Below are 24,844 nucleotides of genomic sequence, written 5' to 3'. Positions count from 1 at the left end.
TAGAGACAGGTCAAAGGTGGAGCCTCAGGGGAGAGGGGAAGCAATCTGGGCAAAAAATAAATAAATAAATACATTTTTACACAGGATTTGATCCTTGTTTTCACCAACAAAAAAGATCCACGTGGTAAGACTTGTTTTAAAACTTTTTATGAGTTTTTCTGTACAAATAAATATTTTTTGATGAAGGATGAAGGTCCTTTCCTTGGATCAAGGATGAAGCAAAAACAATGCAGTTGACTAATAGGACAATTTTCAAAAATGCCACAAAATAATTGTTCTAGATTTAGAAGATATAAAGTGTTCTCTCAAATTGAATCTAGTTGAGCTCACCTTATATATATCAGAGTTATGAAACCCCTCATGATCTGGTTCCCATGCGCTTTTTATGTGTGTTTACTTACTAGCTGCTTATTGCAGCCCAATTTCCAGATACCTGATGAATATATAGTACTCAAAAGAATAAAGGGAACATTTCACTTTAATATTGTGTGTGGCTCCAAATCCAGGCCTCCATTGGTTAATAAATTTGATTTCCATTGATGATTTTTGTGTGATTTTGTTGTCAGCACATTCAACTTTGTACAGAACAAAGTATTCAATGAGAATATTTCATTCATTCAGATCTAGGATGTGTTATTTGAGTGTTCCCTTTATTTTTTTGAGCAGTTGTATATATGCACCTTTTAACCTGATTTTCTTTGCTAAATGTTCCTTGCTGTTGTGCAGCCTATTCAGTCCAAACAGGTAAAGCAGTAGGTTCTGTAAGCTCATTAGTTAGACACCCACAGCTCCTGGAAGGAGCAAATGGGGATGAGATTGAGAGCTATTTAAAAAGTAACCACAGAGGCTAAATAAAGACTGTAATCCAAATAAAGAGATGATGTAAACTACAAGTGAAAATACTTCCACAAATAGGTACAAAGCTCAGCACTGGATGAGACACAGCCGGTATAGATTCTATTTTAAACTCAGCTAGGTTAAAAAAAAACTACTCTTGTAAAGTAAAGGTTGGTAAATTAGCCATTTACGAGCGCTTTCATAATTTTATGCATACAGATTTATGCAATTAAACTTACTTTTAAGATTGAAAATTAAATTAAATTACCTGTCAAAATTTTCTCCAAAGTTGTATGTTAAAACACTCATATTTTCTATGAGGTAACCTTGATGAACCCAATCTCTCAAAGGTTTGTGCTCACTTGAAAAAGTTCTACTTTTAAAGCATGAAGATGAATCTGCTCTTCAAATATTGCTTTTCTTTAAAAGAAAAACAACACTTGTATGTCATGGTGCAAAATCTTATAGTAGGCTTTTGCCTATGAAGGTCCGTTCCATTTAAGGAAATGACTTTAAATGGAAATGAAATGACATCAGACTTATATGGCGCTTTCCTGGGCACTCAAAGGCGCTTTACAATGAGCGTGATTGAGAATCAGCTATTCTCAATCACCCTCACATTCACGCACTGAAGGCAGCAAACTACAGCTGCAGCTGCCTTGGTAGAAGCTAGATTTTACACCGACACCATCAGGCAGACGGAGCCAGGGGTTGGACAGGCAACCTGCCATTTACAGGACCAACTCCATGGCTGATGGCAGTCTGACTCCACCATCAGACATCGCCGCACTTAGTACAAATCTCCTATTTTACCTCCCCTGAAGCATATAGAACCAGCTTACTTTCTGTTGCCATTTTGCACTTTTTGTGCAACTTTTCATTTGTTCTACACCTTAAACTCGGATTAATTTGTCTGCCACAGCTTTTTCTCATCTTCCAGTTTTCAAAGTCACCCATTTTTCCCTCCAAATCAGTCACCCTGAGATATCAACAGTGAAGTCCACCTGAACTCCACTGATCAAAACAACAGCAGTTCCTGCTGCCCATCTTATCTCCATGCTGGAGTTACACTCCTGATCCTGTTACTGTATTGGTTTAACTATAGCACCTTTTAAAAACAGAGACGGTTGCCTCATATCTTGCGTGGTATCTGTGGTGTGTTTAAAGGAAGTTCTGTTGACAAAGCAAATATGCAATAATAGAATGAGGTTAGGGATGTGATTTAAGCTGTAGGTCAATTTCTTCCGTATAATATAAATTGATCGTAGTATTTTATAGCATTTGGTCTTAATTTTATCTTTGTATGCATTAATTAAACATATTCCTAAATTAAATGTTATTGAATCCGAGGACAAAATCCTATCCTTTCTTAATCATAGGTCAGAAGAAAAAAGAAAACAGTCTTCTTATTTGGGCAGGCGTGGACTGTTTCTCTTTTTTTTGGCACAAACAAAAGCTTTATTCTGTTCCCAGTTTGTGAAAATTTTACTACATTTTCAACAAAACATAGGGTACTGGTGATTATGTTCAGATTTTACGTCTGTAACATGTAATATTATGGCATTCACTGTGGTACAGCAGTAACATCATAATGTTGAGGCTGTCTCTTAATCATTTAGATCAATGGCTCTGCTATTTGGGCTTCCCGTCTCTCCGACCAGCGGAGGCTCATTAGTGGGCTACTGAGGCTCGTGATGGAGCTTGTTGCTTCACAGGGGCTGTCTGTGGGGGTCTGTGAACCCGCTGCTGTTGCCAAATGAGGGGTCAGCTACAGAGACAGTGGGCTGCCACGTTGGAGACAGCTGCCTTAATCAGCTGCAAAGTGCACTGCAGCACACAGCATCCAATTAACCACCAGATAAATCTCCAAGCTGACCACAAAGGCGTTTTAGCTGCAAATGAACATGGTAAATTGGCAATATGTGAGGTTATGCTGGTTGCTGCTTGTTTTCTGTGCAATGTTTGCAATATGAGAAAGCTTATTTTCCCCCCTTAGCTCTTTGCTGCTTTTTAAAAAATATTATTCTGAATCTTCTGCTTGTTGTTGGACTGCCATTATTCTTCATACAACAGTATTGTTGCAATAACATTTTTTTTCAAAATGAATTGTCTTCATAACCACAGCAAGTCTGAACCATGTAATTCTGACTTATTCCAGTTGTCCTTTGACATTTATTCACTATTTATGCACCGATATGAGCACCAAAACAGCCCTGCAGAAGGCATTAGGATGAAAAAGCACACTTCATATCTTAGAATGTCTTGACAATTATTTCTAAGATGTGCCGTTTTACTTTAAACACCTAAAAATGAAAGAAAGTTTGATCAAAAATATACACTTACTGTCCATTTTATTGAGTATACTATACAGAAATAGAAGTTATATGCTTCTAATAATTTATATCCACCATTACTTTGGTTTGATCCAGGATCTTAACCTTGCAATTAGAGAAAATTGGGTGTGATCTATAAGTTCAAGAATATATTTTATTTTTGATGGTTCTGTTCTATATTCATGTTTATTGTTGTGTGTTAATTTATATTTTTTAGCACAGATACTCCCGTTAACAAACTTAAATAAGGTCTCCAATGATTTTCAATTTCTTTTTGTTGGCAAGACAACAAAAAGAAGCCATTAAAACAAAACAACAATAAGTTTAATAATGCAGCAGTCCATACAGGAGAAAGTTAAGATGCTATTTCAATGGAACTTGCTCACTATGCAGGAGTAAATTAGACAAATGTAAAAGACAAATGTGCCTTTTCAAAGTGGAACCACTGCAATCAGTCACAGCATTAACAGCCTGGTGTTGCTCATCTTTTATTGCTAAAATAGCTCCGATCGATTGTGATGTGGATACAGGATCTTTTGGGGGAGTCCTGTTGTGTTTAACTAAGAATATTTTTCAGAGTCAATCAGCTGTAAGTTTAATTAAATAATCTAAATCATTAACTACTTGTCTGAACGGCTTTACTGTTCTGACATAAGTGACAAAAGCAATGTCAATGCAACAGAAAGCAACAGATTTAAACATTAGCAAACCTTAGCTTTGTTGATGAAAGTTTGTCATCACCTTATTCTACCAACAAGACAGTCACAAGACAAAGAAAAGTTAAAAACGAAACAAACTAAACTCATACAGAATGACAAGAATGTTGAGAATAAAAAGTTTAATACAAGACTGTAGATAAATTCTATTCATATCTAGTTTTAGCCATAGAAAAAGGCAAGCCAAGTTGTTAAACTAACCTATGAGATTGTATCTTGAGTTGTATGAGGTAAATATCATTGGGTTAAGCACTTGTAGATCATGCTGCTAGACACTCTTGAATCAATGCAATCCATATAATATTGACAGCAGACAGCAGTCCATCTGACAGCCAAGTCAAGATACTCACAGCATTCTGTGTCTAGTAGAAAGTTATTGATTATTTACTATTTAAACGGCTAGGATTCTAAACAGCTGCTGACCAGTTACGTTTTCTGTCACAGTTTTATCCCCACTGAGTTCACTTGGGCACAGTTGAGGGCACAACTGCAATAAAGAAAACCAAAAAAAAGAGTGGGAATGTTTCATTGGCAATGCTAACTGAAAAATACGTCCAATTTAAAAAGGCATCGGTAAGAACAAGACGTAGAAGACAGCCACGCAGTCACTCCTGAGCTTAAAAAAAGAAATAAAGAAAGAACAGCTATTTATCTAAAAGCGTTCCCCTGGAAACCTTTATTTTTATTTTATTTATAAGTCAGTTACTGATGTCCTTCCTGCTTGTAACAGATTATCTGATCATCCTTTGCTTACCGTTGAAATCTAATTATCACAGACTGGAGGATAACATTCAGCTCCGGTCAAAGAGGTAACGTTGTGTTCCATCATTTTATGGATTACTATTGTTTCCTCAGTCATTTAATCACCTTCTAGCGTAATCTTGCTATTTGTCATTCAGGTGCAGATCCCTCTCACTCTCAATGGATTTATCCTCCATTAACCACAGTTAGCAGGGCCAAAGTCATCAGCTGGCTTTAGTGGGATTTCCGTGACAAAGCAGCAAAGGAATTAAATCACTGGTGAAGGTTGTGATTAAGATTGTGCACTGGGAAATCACCTGGTTTTTTATTTTTTTGGTTTTATAAGCTACAGGCTTCTTTTCAGCATAAACCTTTTATAAGTAAAGTTATCTTGAAGACATATTTTAAGGTAAATGTAATAATTGTTGTTTTTCATTGATAGTTTTTAATTTAAATGATCTGTAACACTTCAAAGTGTCTAATATTCTTAACAAAATGGCGTTTTTTGATCTGACTTGTATTGCTCCAAAAAGCTGTCGCCTTTTGGTTATCTGTCTGTTCTGCTCTGAACACGTTTTCTGTTAATTGTTCGTATGTTCAGTCAACGGGGATTAGACATCTCATCGGTTGTGCATTTTGAAAGCTGTAGGAAAATATAGCCACACACCACAGGTGGGTAATGATGCTGCAGAATGAGCTCAGTCTCAGCACTGGGTGTGCGCTAAATGAAAGGGCTGTTTCATTGTTTTTTTTTGTTTTTTGTTTTTCTCCCAAGGAATCTGAAATCCATTTGATCATCTCTAGATCAAATTCTAACATACTCTGATCACAGCTGGACTGGACTGCTTTTGCACTCATTATTTGTAGAAATCAAAAACGAGCATTAAATATAAGGGGGGGTGGGAGGGGGAGTAGCATTTGACCACCTTACACTGAGAAAAGTGTAAAACCACCTGCATGTCAAAATGGGATGAAATTAATTAGTGAAACTTTTTCCAACCGCCATTGTGTGATGGACTAAAAAGAAAGCCTCCAAGTATGATTTCTGTATAAGCCTCATATACCCACCTTCTTATTCACCTACCTCTAGTTGGAATTTACTGCTTCTTGCTTGCGTCATTCTCTTAAAGCCTTTCCCTTTTTCCTGAGTCTTTTCCCATAGATGTACTGAAGTAGTCTTTGTCACCATCAGGGATTCCACTTTCATGAACCTCCTGTCTGATGTCTTCTATGTCTTCCACATACTTTGAATTCTTCTTCTTCACCCAAATGTTTTATAGCTTGCTTTTCCGCAATGCAGGTGCTTACTTACGCTGATTAAATGTAATCTATAATGATAAGACAAATTTATTGTCTTCATGGATAAATGAGTCATTTCCTCAGAACAGGGTGAGTTTGCTTTTATGCACAGTTCCTCCTTCTAAGATGTGCTGGTACAGCTTTTAAATAAAGGAACAGGTTGAGACTAGTCAAGTGGAAAATCACTTTCTACATCTTATCACTCTTCTCTGGATCTGAGCTGCACGAGAACACAATGGCCAAAAAAAAAGAAAAACAAACAATACGGCATTTTAAGATTTCACAAGGAAACGTGGAAGAGGGAAAAACAAAAGCAGGTGAGACTAAAACAGGATTCCCACAATTTATCATGTACAATTAAAAACCTCTTGTGAAATATAAGGTGTGCTTCAGTATCCTCTGGAGAAAGGCTCCATTTTCGCCACTTGTTGCTTTTGTAATATACTCCTTAGCAATCAAGGTTAATTGGAGTAACGTCTTAAAAGACAACATGGTTATGCTAATGCTGGTTTCATGTCCCTGTTATCCAAGAGAAATCAATCATGGCCGAGTCCCCTGAGGTCAGCAGCCATACATAACAATTACCAGCGTATGTGAGATTGAGTCAAGAGTGCTAAATGTCAAACACAATGTTTAAGCTTCCACTAATCTAAAAATAAACATTTAAACTGCAGGATGATGCAGAATTTTAGACACTGGCTTCTCTCCATTCTGTGAAGTACTACTGAGAAAGTTATTTGTCCAGTACTCTGTAGTAGACTGGACGTGTCTGTCGAAGTCTCATTGAATCCTCTATGATAATTCACACATAAGAATCTCTCAATTATGCTACAGGTTGACAGCAGCAAACCTGATGGCAGTTTTCTCTGTGGCATCTGGTTCGTCTGCTGCCGGAAGGTCGTCGGCCAGAATCTCCTCGGGACTCCGCGGGTCATTCAGGGGGACCTTCTGCTCTTTGCCTTTGATCCCCATTCCCGCCGTGATGGCATTCCACAAAGCACTCTGGGATTTAGAGCCTGCAGAAGAGAGAGAGAGAGAGAGAGAGAGAGAGATAGCTGCATAAAGAGCGACACAAATGATGCTCATGTTTGTTTACCAGCTGGTGTCCCAATACCAGATGGTAAATTAATAATATTAAATGTGGCGTACTCACTGGAAGGGTGCAACTTTCAGAGTCGCATACAAATGAAACAGGATCATTCAATTCCTTTGCAATGCTGCCCTCATGTGGATGAATATTGTCAGTGACAGTATACGTTTGAAATGAACTAACAGTAGATAGAGCAGCTGAATAAATATTAAACACATACATTTCTTTCTCAGAAAATATATTTCTATTGGTAACGATCCAAGTAATACTGGTGGAGCTGCACGACTGCTGAGCTGATACAAACTGCAAAGCTCCTAAGAATGGAGCTTTTTATTGTAGATGGCATGGAGAAGTATTATTGTGATAATGTACTGAATATGCACAAGTTTCAGTAAATGTAGGACATTCACAAAGAGTCACACAATGGCGTCCCCAGCCCCAAACTCCACTGTTTAAAGGGAATGTGCAATGGCTTTTCCTTTTTGAAACAAGCTGCTAAGCCAAATATGCATTTAAACAGTTACATTTTGGTCAAACATCTTCAATCCAAAACTTTCTCACACTCTCTGTTGGTAGTCTTTACTTCTTGGACAACTCTTTTGATGATTGTTTTAACTCCTCTGTTAGAAATATTGCAAGTAAAACTGATTAAAAGTGAAATTAAAATATATCCTACTCAAGATTGTAGTTTTGAAGGTTGTCACTTGACCAGTCAGAGGTTACATATATGGGTGGGAAGTGATTAAATCAATCTTTTTTTTTATTTTTTTGGGAAAATAAGATTTCTAAGATTGTTAGAGAGTGCTTAGCTCTCAGCCACCATTAGATGTTACCTTCATAATGACAGTTCAGGCTGGCACCAATAGTGGATGAGGTTGCCTTCCGTATACTTATATATTTCAGTTGTTTTCTTACATTTCTAAGACCTTTGCTGTTTTTTTTTTTGTTTGTTTGTTTGTTTTTTTGTTTTATTTTGTTTCACAATTTCAGTACTAATTCCTTGTGTCATTTCACTTTAATTTCACCACTGCTGGCACAAAAAAAAGGCTGTACCAACTTTTGTCGGATCACAAACCTAAAAACTGCATGTGTCATTCAGAGACTGTAAATGTATCCGGTGATATATGAAATTTGTCTTGCCAGCAAAGAAAGATTTTAAAAACTCATGCTAGAGTTTCTGTTTAATGACCTCTAATCTAACTGTTAATGAGGTGGCCATAAATCTGCACCATTAATATCTCATTAGTGGTGGGTAAAATGACCCTTTAATGGCTTGATCAGAATGGTGAATTGATTCAAAATTAATTATTTCAGGGAACTGACTAAAATCGAAGTGAAACTAATACAGTGCACATTAAACTTACGTGCAAAACTGGCCGGGGGTCTGCAGGAGCTCTCTCCATCTTCATTTGCCACTGATAAAAAAAGAAAAAAAAAAAAAAGAAAAAGAAAAAAATTGTAAAATCAAGACTGAATAAATGCATAAAACATAAAAGCACAGAATCTAAATATTACTTTCAATGCTTTGAGGTTAAATAAATAACTATTTTTATTGTCAGAGTTGTGTTACTCTGTCAGACTTAAGTATTTTCAGTGAGCTGGAAATTATACTTAAAAATGTTTTGGAAATTGAAAATAATTATTTGAGAAACCAATGCATCATGAATTGAAAGCTTTGAAAGTTATTTCACATAGGTCATTAATTCCAATAGCATTTATTCTTGGTAATTGGATGTTTTGTTTTTTTTTTGTTTTTTTATTTTATTAAAAAATCCTATGTGCTCACTGTTTACTGAGATAACTGGAATATACAGTTTGATAAAACTTGTTTATCAGACTAAGAGTATGTTTGAAAAAAGCAGGTATTATTTTCAATAAGTTTCATATTTCTGACATAAAAATATCTTTTCATCACAGTTAATGAAAACAGGCTTGAAAACATAAACAAACTGTGCAATAATATTAAAATTTTGGGTAACACTTTATTTGAAGGGGGTTGAATAAGACTGTCATGACACTGTCATAAACATGACATAACACCTGTCATGAACATGAATAAGTCTTCATGAATATTTATGACTGTTGTCATAAAGCGTCATTCGGTAAATTATGACACTTTTAATACAAAGTTGACATTATTCAAAATGTCTTTGTTATGACAACTTGACATTCACCAGGAAATCATTACTGTTTAAACTTTACCTTTAATAACATAAAGTTACCTAATTTTTTAAAGTGCAATCAGTAATACTTTTATAACAAATTTATATCAGTAATGATTTCTTTGTATTAAAAGTGTCACAATTTACCAAATGACGCTTTATGACAACAGTCATAAATATTCATGAAGGCATATTCATGTTCATGACAGGTGTTATGTCATGTTTATGACAGTGTCATGTCAGTCTTATTCACCCCCCTTCAAATAAAGTGTTACCAAATTTTGATCTATTTTGGTTGTTTTATAAGCATCACTATTTTCCAGTGTGTTTTTTTCATTGAGGAAACTATGCAAAGAAAGCTTTGTTCAATACCAGCGACACAAACCACTAATAATTTAGATGTTTGTGCACTAAATCACTTGAGACTGGCACCATGGCAGTACAGAAGCATCTTACTAAATCAAAAATATCAAAAAGCTTCTAAACCCAACATTTTATTTCTCAAAAATCTTGAATACTGCACTGAAACAAACAAAACATATTTTTCCACATAAAAAAACAACAACAAAAAACAAACAATTAAAAGATAGTGGTTTATTCAAACTGACCATGACCAGGTTGTGCTCTACATAATCATGGGGAAGGCAGATGTCCAGCAATGACTCATTAACCTTTCCAAGACCTTAATTACATTAATAAACACATAAACACTAATCCTCTCTCAGCATTCTGTACGTTCATGACACTCAAGCCGATTTTCCAAGATCATGGGCATGGTTCATTTTCACATCCTGTAGGTGGCTTACAAACCACTGCATTTACCTAAGTTGTATGCGTAAGACATATGCAGGTGAATCCCTTTTTGTCTGGCAGAGATCTACCTCAAAGTTTTAAGTTAAAGTAAAGCTTTTGTGCTCCATCTTCTTTACCATTTGCATCAGATTGTGCTGACATGTTTCCAAGATTAGATGAACAGACCATCTGCTAGATCATCCAGTGTCTCTGCTCTCTGTGAGATGTCTTTTTTCTGTTTAATCATATCGCTATGTCCTTCTTGCTCTGCAGTTCTCCATTGTCTTTCACTTCATGGTGGCTGCGACTTTATGAACACCTCCTAAAGAGGATTGTGGCATAATATTGGTGAGTCAACATCAACCCAGGATACCTGGTTGTGAGACATAAGATCACATGTGGATCATGGCACCAAGGGATGATCTGAAAAGGGCAACAACACTTTGTTGAATAAGTCTTACCTGGACAAAAGGAGGGAAACGACTGGACTGTTGTGTGTGTGTTATGTAATTCACTTTTTGCATTGCATTACTGAAATAAATGCTTTTTTATTAATGATACTCTAAGGTATTAAAAATTGTGCACTGCTTTACAAAACAAACAAAACAAAACAAAAACTGGCACAAACGGTAGAGACAAGATCTAATTGCATTCGCAGCAGCTACATAAGTACTGAAGTAAACAACAACTGAAATAAGAGTGTCGCTGCACATCAAGTGTGCTCAATTTCTAATTATAGTACATTTTGCTGAAAGATAATATTGTGCTGCCAATGAGTCGATGCTAAGGTTAAATAAAAATAATCCAGTCCAAATACTGAGACGCAATATCACAGATTAACAATAATAAACTTGTTTCATTTTTTTGGCCATTAGATACTGATAGTAAGAAATACCAAACAATCCTGGTACAACATTTTTCCCTAAAGGCAACAAGGAATGTCATCATCCATCATAGATGTAGAATGGAGGAGCTTCATTAGTGCTATAGTGAGGAATTATCTAGACACATCTTCTAAGCTCATCTTATCAAATAGTTCCCAAACCTGTTTTTCATTAAGGATGTTTTTCTGTAAAAATCAGCAGGAAATCACTTTTAATTCTCCAATTACACTTACAAGACTGAATGGAGCCCAGTTGCCTCCTAAATCTAGTTTTCTATTAACAAGAAGTATTCACATGCATGAAATATAGTTTGATATTTAGCAGTACGTATTCATTTAAACAAATACAGGAAATAGTGATTCAACAAGTGGTAATATTGCAATGTGTTGCATTTTGGGTAATGGTCTCCAAAATAATTTTTGATATTGCAATTGTGTCTATGGGGAAGGTGAGAATAACACTTATCAGAGAAACAAATGAAAAAAACAACAACAAAAAACAAACAAACAAACAAACTAAAGATCAAATTGAAGTAGCATATATCGTAAAATTCCAGAGAAAATACAATAAGATTTCACAAATTCCCACAAACACATCCCTATAACATAACATTGTAAAAAGCTAAAAATTGAAGCTGATTTAGATTTAATACTTCTGGCAGCACAGTGTATCTCTGTCATAAAAACACAATTTATCAAAACATTTACATTTTCAGTTAAGCTCCATTTATCTATTCAACTGTGTTTCACAATTATGGCAATCGGTACAAAGCTCTGATGGTGCAGTTTTATTTTTTTTAATCTTGCAGATTGCTATTTATAGCTTACCTTTGTGAAAATCAACCTGAATCTGTCTCCAGTTTCAGGATTTTTTTTCCAACTTAATCTTTTTAAAGCTCGAAGTCAATAAGATATTCAGATTACAGATAACAAAACATACTATAGGAATGCAAAAAAAAAAAAAAAAAAAAAAAAACATCTACTATTTATTTAATTTAAGTGAACTAAAGTATGGGTCACTCATACAGTGGCAGTATTTTACTTATATTTTTGCTTCATTGAAATGGTAATTGCATACTTTTCCATTTCACATGACTTAATTGAATTCAACTAGCAATGTGCCTAAGCTTCCAAAGTGAGAGCCTCTAATCAAAATAGCCTGTTGTGGTTAATTGTTCAAATTCTTGTGGGAGAAGCGTGTCTGGTTACATAACCTCAGAGTTTTAGGGTCATGCTTTGTTAAGTTAGCTGTCTTTCTTACTGCTGTACACAGTATGGATCATTGAAAAGCAATAACATCCAAATGCAAACGCCACATAGATGCCAGCATCACGTTGAAAGATATTCTGGACAATGCACTATTATAGAAATGTATCTGTTTCACCCTTACTTTATGGCACTAATTGTAATAACTGTAATTGTAATTAATTTGTTGTCTCAACGACTGAACGTTGTATTTTTTTCTTTTGCAGAGTTTCATTTTTTCCATAACGAAAATCATGTAACAGCTGCAAACAGAAACAAACTAAAACGTGTTTTAAACACACCAGCTGGAACTCATTGTCCCTGAACTAGAAATGCGTATCTCACAACAACTTAGGTCACTGTGCCTCCACCACAGAAAAGTGTCTAAGATGCTGAATTCGATGTGTTTTGTGAAGAGTGGGGCTCAGAAGTGAATGTGGGAGAAGCTCGGCGTTTTTGCACAGGATGAGTTGCACTTGAAAGTCTAAAGGGGCCAAATCATCAATCTCACACTTTGTTTCTTACAGTGTTATAGATGAACGTACCTACTGGAGTTACGTAACATGAATTAGATTTGTGGAGACCCCTGTTGAAAGGCCACATGGTTGATGTTAGCGGGTTAATGCATGTACTCAGATAGATGTAATTACTAGAGTAATGGTCGGTAGGCACTCAGTGAGATGATTTTGTGCAGAAATGTGCACGATGTGATCTAGAGTCGACCCACATTATCTTTCGTAATAATCTTTCAACAACATCATTTGACATACAGTAAGGGTAAAAAGAAAGCACACCCCTTTAAATACTTGGGTTTTAGGGATTTTCATTTTTTAAGACTGGCGTCTTGAGTTTTTTCCACAACCTCTTCCAATTTGCTTCAATTTTTTAGGAACCTATAACTTATTATATTCAGAAAAACTAAAATAGAAGTTTGAACCAAAAATATTACAATTGCCCTTTACATTGGTTTTCAACACATGACCATGAAACACAACAAAAACAAACAAATAAACAAAAACCAACTTTTATTTTGTTTTTTTTCCCCTGCCATGAAAAAACAAAACTACTACTTGTTACTGGCGTTCTAAAAGGACGAGGAACATGTGGTTGCTTATTGGGGACATAAAAATATATGTAGCAAGCACATGTGCTATATATATATTTATTCGGGAAGAAATGCATGTGAGTGAGGTGAGTGTAGGCAGACACAAGAGAGCAGATGTCGCCTCACCCATCCAAAAGTGTTTCGCCTTTAGAAGCACTTTTTGCCTCAGGATTATGTTGAAAAATGAATCCTGAATTTTAGGAATGCAACAACCTGCAACAGTGGGGTGACAGAGCAACAAAATTCATGCCGTTGCTAGAACAGATTGCTTAAACAGCCAGACAAGCAGCTACGGATGCTGTTTTTGAATCGGAATGGAAAACAGAAAGACATGAAGCACAAGGTTGAAATTACGTCCGGATAAAGAGAGGGCCAAAATTGATCTTCAGTGTTATGAAAGACTCATTACCAGTTATAATGCTTGGTGGAAGCAGTTCTTCCCTCTAAGGATGGTAGAACCAGTTATTAGCTTATTACTTTTCCAACACTGGAGTGGATTGGACAGCATTTTTCCTTTTAAATATAAAGTAATCTTTTGGAAATGTCTTTTGAATTTAACTAGATTATCTTATTGTGATCCCTTTTTTGATTATCTGAAATATGTAATAGGATGATGTAAAACAAAAGAAATCAGTAAGGCCTTAAATACTTCAGTTTTGTAGGCTGGTTGTGCAAATATTTTCTGAAAATACACAATCCACATCTGCCACAAATTGTACAGCACCAACTACCTACATTTCACAACATTTTAAAATGTCACCTTGTCATATGTGTAATTACACTGCTGCTGCTGTGGGTTCTTAGAGAAAACAAAAAGAAAGCTGGGAAGCTATTGATCAGAAAAGAGAGTGAGACAAGTAGCATCAAGCGAGGAAAAATGTTTTCAATGTCATGAGAAAAAAAAGTAGACAAAAACAGGATTATGTTCTCACCATGGAAACAGAAGTAAGTGTGTGTATGGTGTCTAACTTCAACACTGTGCTCACTGATCTTTGACTCTGTGTCCTTCTGCTTTTAGCTTTCGTTTTTGTTCATCTTTCCTCACCAAACACAGACAATAAAGCAATAAGTTTCCACTAAAAAGATTATCTAACCTGGTGGGTAAACGAGAGCATTCCTTGAATATAATCGTGATTGTACAGAAGATCTGAACTGCTTGCGTGATTTTTAATGACCAATTATTCTGTCTCTGTGGAAAACAGGCAGCACCACACTTTCAAACGTCTTTCTTGATGAAGTTTCAAAGCTGGTTCTTCTATTGATGGTCATAAAGACGCATAAAAAAAAATCTCACAACTCAAATTCAAGCTACAGAGATCCAACACTGTGAAAGCGTCGGGGACAGATGTCTGCAAAAGCAAAGGGGAAGCAGGAGCAGCAACCTCGTAATTTAAACGGGTGTGTAGAGACATACTGTGCTGAAATTATGCTTAAATTAATCATACAGTATGTTAACGTTCTCTTGTTTGTTAAATTTTTCTATTCAATTCCAAATTCTAGGCTGCAAATGCATGTCTGTACACATGCGATGGAACAGAATGTGCAATATCCAACCATAGCAAAGGTGCCTCATTAGTTCTTGAAAAAAAAAAAAAAGAAAACTTTTATAATTTATAATCTCGTTGAGGTGGTGTATGGCAGTAGTGGACAGAGTGTCTGTGAGTGGCAATTTTAAAGTCTTGCCACATGTTCAATTGAAAACAGGTGCTGCCACCACCATTAATCATCAGGAGGATCGTGTTTTCAAGGTGACATGCAAATCTTAGTTTGTGCAACACAAAACATTTTTAATGTAAGCTTAAAATTTCGATTTGGTCCCATCTGACCAGGGAACTTTTTTTCTACGGTTGTGATAAATGTTGAATGGGATTGATTGTGGCTTTCTTTCAATAACAGTTTACTTCTTAGGTTAAGGCGAAAATGTAAAAGTGATTATAATGACTTAAAGATTGGTAAGAACCTGCAGCATGTAACTTTTACAAAAAATATATATTTTTTACACGTTTGTCAAAACTGTCATTATGTCATGAGAGTACTGCAGGAGATGGTGAAAATGTGAGCTCCTCCACTGCGCTGCTCCCAGTGAAAAACAACCAATCAGAACCAGGATTAAGGTTTTACCGCTGCTAATCACGCCGGTTTCAAATGTTCACATAAAAACAATTTACATTTTACCTACAAAGGAGTCACTTAGTCTTTACTTAGCATTTACTATTTTGTGTATCACCATCACTTTAACATACTCGAAAAGCATCTCCTCAGTCATTTTTTGCTTAACTCGGACTTCCATACAAGGGTATTAAAAATCAGATGGAAAGAACAATTATTACTTTGGTGTGCAAGAACAAATCTTTCTGCTGGAAGAACTCATGCTGGGCCAACATTTATCAAGAAAGTGACAATGAATCACAAGTCAATTGTCTGCTGTTCTTACATCGGCTTTTGAGAAAGAAAGACTAAGTGGCTTGTTGGTAATTACAACCTAGGGTTTAAGCAGAACAATGAAGTGCTCGAATTTGGCACACACAAAAAAAATACTTTTCACAAATCGTACTGTGGGATACAAACTTAAACAGAACAAATAGAAACCAAAAAGAGAGGTGATTTTTTTTTTTTTTTAAACTGCAAGAAAAAGGGCCTTTACTGCTGGGCACTCCAAGACAGCAGCTAAAAGGCCAAAATTGCACTTCTCCACATGAGTCTTGTAACATCAGCTACACTAATAAGCCTAAAACATGACAAAACACCTTGCGTGGAATCCACACAGAGGCTGCCAGCTACAGTTCAGGTTCAGAGTTTAATAGAGGAGAAAACACGAGTCAAGGCAGGCAATGAGGCAGCAGCGGTTGGGAGTCACGCATCAGAGGAGGTGGTGCTGTGCAGGCTGAAACCTAAGGCCAGTCAGCAATTGATTGTGACACTTGTGGTTTACCATGACAACGGCCATGCTCGTCGGAGAGGACTGTCATGATACTGAACACGTGTTACTGAGATGCTTTTTACATTCAAGAGGATGCAATCATGTAGGAGGAAAATATAATGTATTGTCTGTGCAATGATAAAATCGTTTAGAGCAGCTTTCAATGCCTATAGTCTCCGATTTGTGCAGAGCATGTAACTTTTTTTTTTTTTTTTTTATTCCTGTCTGAAAAAGCTTATCGAGAAGATTTGTGCTGTTTGCCTGAGATTAGAGATTGCCATCTACCGTTTCCAGGAAAACTGATCTCAGCAACCTTGCGGCCCACAGTCCTTACAAGGTTTTGTCACAAAGGTGATTTTCTCATTAATTCGAATCCCATGTGTTGCATCTGAGAAATACTGAGCAGAACAAGATGAAGAAGTGGAGAAATATAGTGTAATCTAAGTAAAAGTGTTAGAGGTGACAGATTTTCAACATATCCATGGCATTTACAATTTTACACTCGCCGTTGTGTAACTCATCTTATGTATTGCCAAAAGATGACAGGAGACTATTGTGTAAAAGGAAAACGGTGGAGGCAATCTAAGCAAATGCTGAGTGTAAAATACAGCTTTCCAGAAAGTGTTTGTGTTCTCATCAATTCAGCTGTGCATAAACTGAAATGCAATTATTTATATTTGTATATAATTGCCATACAAGAGATACAAGAGTGCAACTACAAGAAAGCAGACATTCACCTGAATGAAATGATCTGTTACAAACGTTACCTCATTTTGTGTGCTTACCATATCCATTACACATGAAGAAGAAGAAAAAAAATTCTAAAAACTTAAGAGACGGGCAACTTTGTTTAAAGACATAATAATATTTCTGTTTGCCTGCCTTGAAATTTGACATGCTGCCTCTGAGGTGAAGTGGGACTGATTGTAATCACCAGGGCTCAACGTTCCCGGCATGCTTAAACCTGATTGGTCCTCAAATAATAAGCTCATCCAGCAGTTATGACGTTTTTAGGTTTGCTTTTGATTTACACCGTACATACAACATTCACACACCGATGCTTTCATAAACGTCCACATCCCACGCCACAAATTCAGCCACACTCGCTACACAAATGCTAAATTCTTTTGGTTTGTTTGATTTAGTTTTTAACGTAGATCTAAGTTAATTAAACAAACTCAAAATTGGCAGATGATATAAATGTAGAATTTATTAATCAATCTATTATCGCAATAACATAATTTTACATTTCTGGCTGTTATATTGAAACCATCCCATGTTGCCTTTCACCCAGCATTTACATCTACTGGAGTCAAACTCCCCCATAGCAACAATGATGCGGGTGTGGCAAAAGTGCAGGCACAGTTTTTAGCCTTATCTGATTTACTTATACTTGGAAGTTAATGTCCATATGGCTTGCAACAGTGAGCAATAAAGAATACGACAGGTGGCTTTAAAATGCAGTTTCTTTTGTCAACAACGGTGAGTCTCGTGCCAGAATGTGGACGCACCTTTTTTTTCTTATGATTACCAAACAAAAGTGCCTCATGACTAGCCAGCATGTTTTGTCTAGCGTCACATTTTGTACATGTGTTGTGAAAACAAAGGTTCCTCAAACACAGAAAAAGTTGCAAAACTAAATTCAGTCTGCTAAGGACGCAAATCATCTGCTGTCGACAGCTTGGGAAATCTTCAAGTTGTTCTATTTACAAACAGGTTTCATCACCTACTCTTGCGAGAGAGTAAAAAAAAAAAAAAAGATTAAGTAGAACACAAGTTCATCAACTGTGGTTGTCAAGACAATACAATGAATTCCCGGTGACGTCAGCGTTAGTCCTAAGTCCCCTTGTTTCCATGGTGTAGTTGCATTATAGAAGCGAGCTCTAACTTCAGCCAGATGAACTAATGTTTCAGTTTCTCAGAGACGCACAAATGGGATCTTTCTTTGAACACGTTCAGTTGGTCCCAGATGCCTCATCGCACAGAAGCACGGGATATCAGACCCACATGTATTTTGATCCTTATGCACACACACACACACATGCACACACGTATGCACACTGAGATAGCCTGCAAACAGTTTCCTCATGCCTTGCATGCTTCTTCTTACCGATGGTGATGTTGAAGCCATCAATGCTGAAGGTGGCACTACGACCCTTCCTAAATCGATGCTTTTTAGAGTTAGCCTCCATCACTTCAGCACCCTCGGGTCGCCCCCACCCCCCACCCCCAACTCTCTATAACCTTGTTTCAGCGCCTCTTGTCAGTTGCGTTGTGCTGTTTCACTTCGTTAATGTAACTCCACTCGTGGAGATGAGAGAGGAAAAATGCAGCCCTCTGACTCTGGTTGCTGCTGAGCGCTGGAGGAGAAACTGTCAGACTCTCTCCACTTCTCGCTACAAAAAGCAGAGCGGGAGAATTTCTCCAGCCCTTCCCCTTCCCAGAGTCTTTGTTGTACTAATCTTTTCTCTCCCTTTCGCTCCGTTTACCTCACACCTCAACAAGCTCATTTCAAGGAGCTTACGGCTCTCTGATTTGTTTTTCCTCCTCTCGGTTTTTCTCCTTCCCTCCCTCCCCGCTCTCTCTCTCTCCTCATCACTCTTTCCCAAGAGGTACAGTAGGTGTGTGTGGTGGGTGGCGGTGGAGGTGGTGGGGGTGGTGGTGGTGAGGCAGAGAGGACATCTCTAGAGGTGTTTGAGTGAACGTGACTCCACCTACTGTCAAGAATTTATAGCAAGAGAACAAAAGCTCAGAGAGATAAAAAGGCAAAAGGTTACGGGAGTCTGTTATAGTTTTTCTCAAACAGTTGGAGACGTACAGAAAAGGTAACCTAACCCTACATAGTGTCATACAGTAAGCAAAGCTGTGGAAGGGTAATAATCTGTGTTTAGTCAGAGCTAATCATTAAATCAGTGCTGATACTTTTTAATTTTTGGCACAGATTTTTGAAGGTCAGTAGAAGCATACATGGTATTCATCTGAATGATAAACATTTAACTCTAGTGCAAGGACATATTATCCAAAAAGAATACATTTTTTCAACTTTATCATATTCCTACCAATACATTCCCCCCCACCCCCCTCATCTGTTCTGATGTGTACAGCAAAAAGCAAAAAAAGCTCAGCATGTTTGCACCATCTGACATTTAGTTATGTCATTTCCCCATGTTTCATTCTCCCCACTGATTGGTACCCGAGTGCTCTTTATGAGGGCTTCTGCCATGACCTTCTCCCAAATTCAATAAAACAAGCCCTTTTAATAAGATATGCAAATTAAAATGACAAGTTGTTTCCAGAATCCGATTCTTTGTTTCGGCACCGTCCACAGCTTCTCGACACGTCTGATTTCAGCAGCTCACTCTCGCTGATGAGGTCTGTCAAGCCGACTGTAAAGCAATCCGAATCATTTCAAAGAGACCGCGTCTCACGTATACCTTTGACAGAAAAGCGCCTTCATTTTGCGCATTTTGCCCTCATTCTGAGTTTATTCCAACTGAGCAGCTTGGCTAAAAACAGCCACAATCAGTGCAACATGACAAACACAATGTGACAACAAAGCTTGGGGATTTAGAAGCATTATCACGTCCCTGTATTTAATAAAGAGCTTGTAAACAATCCTGTTGACTGGAAACAATGGATTTACACATCCTAATGGATTTTTTTAATCACAAAGAGAGAGCATAATTAGTTAATTATCTTCAGTTTATGTGTTTGTTTCCACTTTTAGGTGTGCCAGATTTATGAACCCTTTATTACCCATGACAAGGTGATAAGGTTAGACAGCACATGTAGTATCTCTACATCAGTGCAGACTCCCACATTGTCAGGCTTACAGATTAATAACCATGTTGTAGGAATTGAGCTAAATATTTTCTATGACATTATGTTTTGTTAGGGTTTTGTTAGGGTGCATAGCAGAGGATTTTATATTTTCTAAGGTCAAATTAATCTTTTGAAGTCTGCAGTTGTGTTCAAGTTCTCACAACTCCTGAACTTTTTCAGATTTTGTGAAGTGAAAGAAATTATTTATTTTTTTAATTACCTTTAAAATCAATTACCTTTAAAAATAAAAATAAAAATGTTCATCAAACACGCCATTCATAGTATTATACTGTGGGTATGTACTTCCTTTGTAGGAAGAACAGTACAGTCCAATGCGTTGTAGAAATGTAAAAAAAAAAAAGAAGAAAGAAAATCGCTCTCCTTCCAAATATGACCTGAGTTTGAGTAATTTTTCTAAGAAGAAGGAGCAAAGATTTTAAAAGATTTTTTTAAATTATACATTATTCTACTTCCATGTCATAATCTTTTGTTAGCCAAACACAAAACATCCCAAAAAGATTAAATTGAGGTTTGTGGTTATAACAAGACAAAAGGTAAAAAAAAAAGTTCATAGGCTCTGTATGTTTATTGTTTAGAGCTATGTTACAATAAAAGTGAACTAGTTTTTGGTCCAAATGAAACAAAGCGTAACATTATTTGGCAAGGGACTTTAGACATCTGTCTCTTTATTGGCACTCTGTAGTTCATTCTGGGATATAGTCCTTCCAGTTCATTTTGGATCTGCCCCTGGTTCGCCTCTTACTGGTATGTGCTTGGAAAACCTCCACCCTACACCCACCTAATAAGATGAACAAACCACCTCAGCTGACGTTTTTTTCAAAGTAGCAGCATCTCTACTCAAAGATTCTTACCTTTTCTCTGAAGCTTTTGTTCCTTCAGTGATGATCCGTATAACTAGTAAATCAAGAGCTTTACTTTTCAGCTCTTTCTTCACCAGAATGGAGCCCACTTTACTGCAGACAATATCTCAATCTTTCAATCTATCTCTCGCTCTGTCACTGATAAACAAGACATCAAAATACTTGTATTCTCCCCCTTGAGGCAGATTGTGATCTAACCTGGATGAAGCAATTTACTCTTCAAGTTGAGAACATGGCCAGAGACTTGTAGGATCCTGACTACATGATTGTGAAACTGTCTGCTGATTAAAGATGCAACGCTTTCTTTGCCTGCAAAGACTCGTAAAGAAACCCACTTTGCGTTACTTTTACATTTCAAGATATTCTTTATGCACTGTTGTGCATTTTTGAAAACGCCAAGGCTTTTTCAAACGTGACAGCGACATTATGTGAAAGGAAACTTTCTTTACTAAAGCATTCCCAGTATAATAATAATAACGACGAGGTTGTAGAAAAGTAGTTAGCAAGAAACAACAGCATAAATGACCACATCAAGGATGAGCAACCTGCATTCAAACAATGATAAATGATCTTATCTAAGAAACACAGAGCCTCAGTCGTGCCAGCCTTATTAATGGTGTTCCAAAAATAATAAACAGTGTCACTAATAATGTTAAAATAGCCAGGAGTAATGTGTAATTTAGAGTCAATATGTATTAAAGGGATGTATTTTATATAAAACTGTTCCATCCAAAAGCAGGTATTTACATGTGTTGCAGTATGCTCAAACCTGCCCGCTTAATAATGCATCGTAGGGCTAGAGTGGAGATTATATAACTCACTTAACTGAAGAACTGGAGTACTTCTGGTGTTATTTTTATAGTGTTTTAGGTGACAGTGCAGTCTTCTACAACTTTATATTTTGCCTAGTAAAAGTTTAAATAGTAGCTTTTCAAACAACACTGATAAAAGCTTGTGGGGGTACAAAAGCTGAGGTATGTGGAGGGATTCGGTACTTTGTTGCTGTGGTGCTAAAAGCAAATAATTACAATAAATGTCCAGGTTAACATTAAATTCCCCCTGAAGTTAGCATTTTTATTTTTTTTTGTTAAATGACTGTTAACATCTGAGTAGGGGTGTGAGTGTGCTACAAGGAGTGTGTTTGTTGGATTAACAAATAGAGATCGCCTCCTTCTGGTCATTCATGCTCATGTTGTACCTGAGATGCAATAAATAGTTAAAGAAAAATAGTTCTATGCACCAGACATCTTCTTTTACGTTTATTTTCCATTGGTTTAGATCAATCAGGATTACAAGAATTATTTATATCTTGTAAATTCCAAATTATAATATTAATTAGACAATAGATTTTGTTGGAGCTACATTTAAATTTGTGTAATGTGGGTTAAAGATTTAGGGTACCTCTCCATAAACGTCTCACTTTAGTTTGCTGGAATTTTGGCCCATTCCTCCAGACATAACAGGGGTAACTAATTTCGTTTTTTCTTTCTTTTTTTTTTTTTACTTTTTACAATTTGATTGAGGAAAGTGTGTGTTTGAATCTGTCTGACATCTTTTTTTTTTCAGCAAAGCTTTAAGGAATAATGTTTTTTAAATGTAGCAATTATAAATCTAAATAATTATGCAGGAAAAAAGTGTCTATTCTGTATAAAATAAATTAGATTGGTAAAGAAATTAGATTGTATTATCCATTGTTATTCACATTTTTGTCTTAACAGCACTATAGCATAAAATGGTAATATTTTTACTCACAGTTATTTCATTGTCCAACACATCTAATACAGACCCATGTTGAGTTTTAATGCAGACTAAGTAGTTGTGAAGTAAGCAACACTGATCATATATTTATTGATAAGTTTGAAGTTATACTGTCAATGAAATGACAAACTTAGCAGTAAAAAAATGATTATTAACATCCCTGACCTAGGAATATCTCAATATTTTTTTACCACTGTACGAGTGGTAAAAAAATCTCACTAGAGTTTTCACAAACTCATTTTTTTTTGTAGAACTTGGGATTAATGTAAAAATTATTCAGTCTATTAATATAAAGGGAACAGAAAAAAATATCCTGATTATAAAACTTCGGAAATGACAGACCAGAAAATTATGATCATCCCAAGTCTTTAGGCTGTAGAAAGCAAAACACACAAAAAAAGTCAAGCTGCTAGGAAAATGAAACTGGACTTGCAGCATATTTACGAGTCCAGTGATCAGAATCACAACTGTAATTGATGTGATCAAAAAAGACCCTCATGTTAGGATAACAAAGTCAGTTTGGCGTACTGGTAAAAAAAAAAAAAAAAAAATAGATGCTTCTGACATAATAGTTAACTTGCATCTTGAAATTTCCAATGTAATGAATTTAGTTGGAACTACTTGTATTCATTCCTGTCTATATGCCAAATTATAAATGTAAGCATCAGCTTCATAGGTGTTCTAATAATGTCTATATAAAGATCCAACAGCACCTCCAAGTGAAATTTCCTCTTTTGCAACAAGCCTGCCATCTGTAACCCATGAGAGAAGTAACAGCTGTAGCAGACAGTTCCTGATATATACCAGCTTTCCCCGGGGAGTAAACCAGATTTCACATTTTAATCAGGACATGCGAAGAGGCAGCAACATGTGTATCCTACACTGCGAAGGAAATAATTTAATGAGTAAGAAGATTTACAAAAAGGCAAATAGAGACATAGAAACTATGGCGATGGTGATTTAGTTCTTGAGTATGAAATGTATTAAAGAGAAACTAATTTGCTTCGCAGGGCTAGAATAATTTCCTGCCTTGCTCTGTGGAGATCAGGAAGTAACACAGCAATATTTTTGTTTTTTTTCCTGTTTTAATACTATTACCAAGATGGAAATCCAATCAGGTGTGTCTCCTCTCTCTCTCCTGGATTTACAAGAAACATGCCAATAGTGATGTCTGATTTTCTCCCACAGTCCAAAAACATCACTGTTAGGTAAATTGGTCTCTGCAAAATTGTGTGAGGAGTGTGTGTATGTGTATGTGTGCCTGGTTATTTGTCCTGAGTATCTCTGCGTTGCCCTGTGATGGACTGCTGACCTGTCCAACATGCACGCCACCTCTCGCCCAATGACAACTGGATATAAACACCGGCCTCCACCTCATTAAGACCATTTCTGTTTCACACAAGCAAAACTAGTTAGTTAAATATATAATTACATGTGAATGTCACTGTGGTGGCAGTGGTGTGATATATGTGAGCGTCACCAAAAACTCCAGTTTATATAGGCTTCCCACCAGCTGTTTTGACAAAATTGGTTAATCTCTTTGGTAGCCTTTTTAGTGCTTAAATGATTCATTGATTTTTGTTCAGGAGGTAAACAAAGAAAAAGCCGTCGACAACAAAGCCCGTCAGCCACAAAAACTGAGCAGAAATGAATGTGGCAAATCTATCATAAAACTTACATTTAAAGCAAAATATGAAGAAATAAAGTTGAGTGTAATTGCATTAGTGAATATCCACTGAATCCTTGTTGAGGTCTTTTTGCTTCAAGGATCATCGCAACATGATTATCACTAGGCAACAGGAGAACCAGTCTGACAAGCTGGTTACACTGCACAGCAGATGATAAGAGTTTAATTTAGCAAATAGCACTCATTGGACCAGTTTTGTAGCACCATTTTTATACATAAGCCATTACACCGTTTTTAATTATCTGCATGTGTGCCTGTGAAAAATGCAACAGATCAGTCAGATTGTGACAGCAGTTTTGCGCACCTGTGTGATTTGCCATCACTTTTCCTCGATTTTTTTTTTGTTGTTGTTGAGAAAGTTATTTTTAGAAATAAACAATTTTAAAACTGCAATACAGTAGGTTGCAAGCACAAAAACACACCTGTTTTGTTTTGTTTTTTTTCACTGGTGTTCACAGAGGAAGAACAGTTGCTCAACCTTTGATCTGGTCATCAAACACTAAGACAGGGAATCATCAATAGACATTAATTATCTGTGAGGATAAAGGGAGGTGAGCATAAACTGGTTGGATT

General features: G+C 36.5%; 1 protein-coding gene across 5 annotated transcripts in view; it reads right to left on the bottom strand.

Annotated features, from left to right (window-relative positions):
- The window catches only part of pde1cb (phosphodiesterase 1C, calmodulin-dependent b), a 96,486-nt gene that overhangs the window by 65,979 nt on the left and 5,663 nt on the right, over nucleotides 1-24,844 (bottom strand). For 3 of the 5 annotated variants that reach the window (XR_001661680.1, XM_016669663.1, XM_016669662.1), the window contains exons 2-3: nucleotides 8,381-8,431; nucleotides 6,777-6,942 (exon numbers count right to left, since the gene is read on the bottom strand). Coding sequence is in view for 4 of the 5 variants with exons in the window: in XM_016669663.1 (XP_016525149.1) it covers nucleotides 6,777-6,942; nucleotides 8,381-8,431 (217 nt within the window). In the remaining variant the exon portion in view is untranslated. Of the gene's footprint in view, nucleotides 1-6,776; nucleotides 6,943-8,380; nucleotides 8,432-18,233; nucleotides 18,676-24,844 lie in introns of those variants that run through there. The other 2 variants (XM_016669665.1, XM_016669664.1) reach the window with 2 other exon arrangements.

The sequence above is a fragment of the Poecilia formosa genome, unplaced genomic scaffold, assembly GCF_000485575.1.
Source record: "Poecilia formosa unplaced genomic scaffold, Poecilia_formosa-5.1.2 Scaffold27, whole genome shotgun sequence".
Lineage (NCBI taxonomy): Eukaryota > Metazoa > Chordata > Actinopteri > Cyprinodontiformes > Poeciliidae > Poecilia > Poecilia formosa.
The sequence above is the reverse complement of the archived record's forward strand: the minus strand, read 5'-3'. Positions and strand labels throughout refer to the sequence as shown.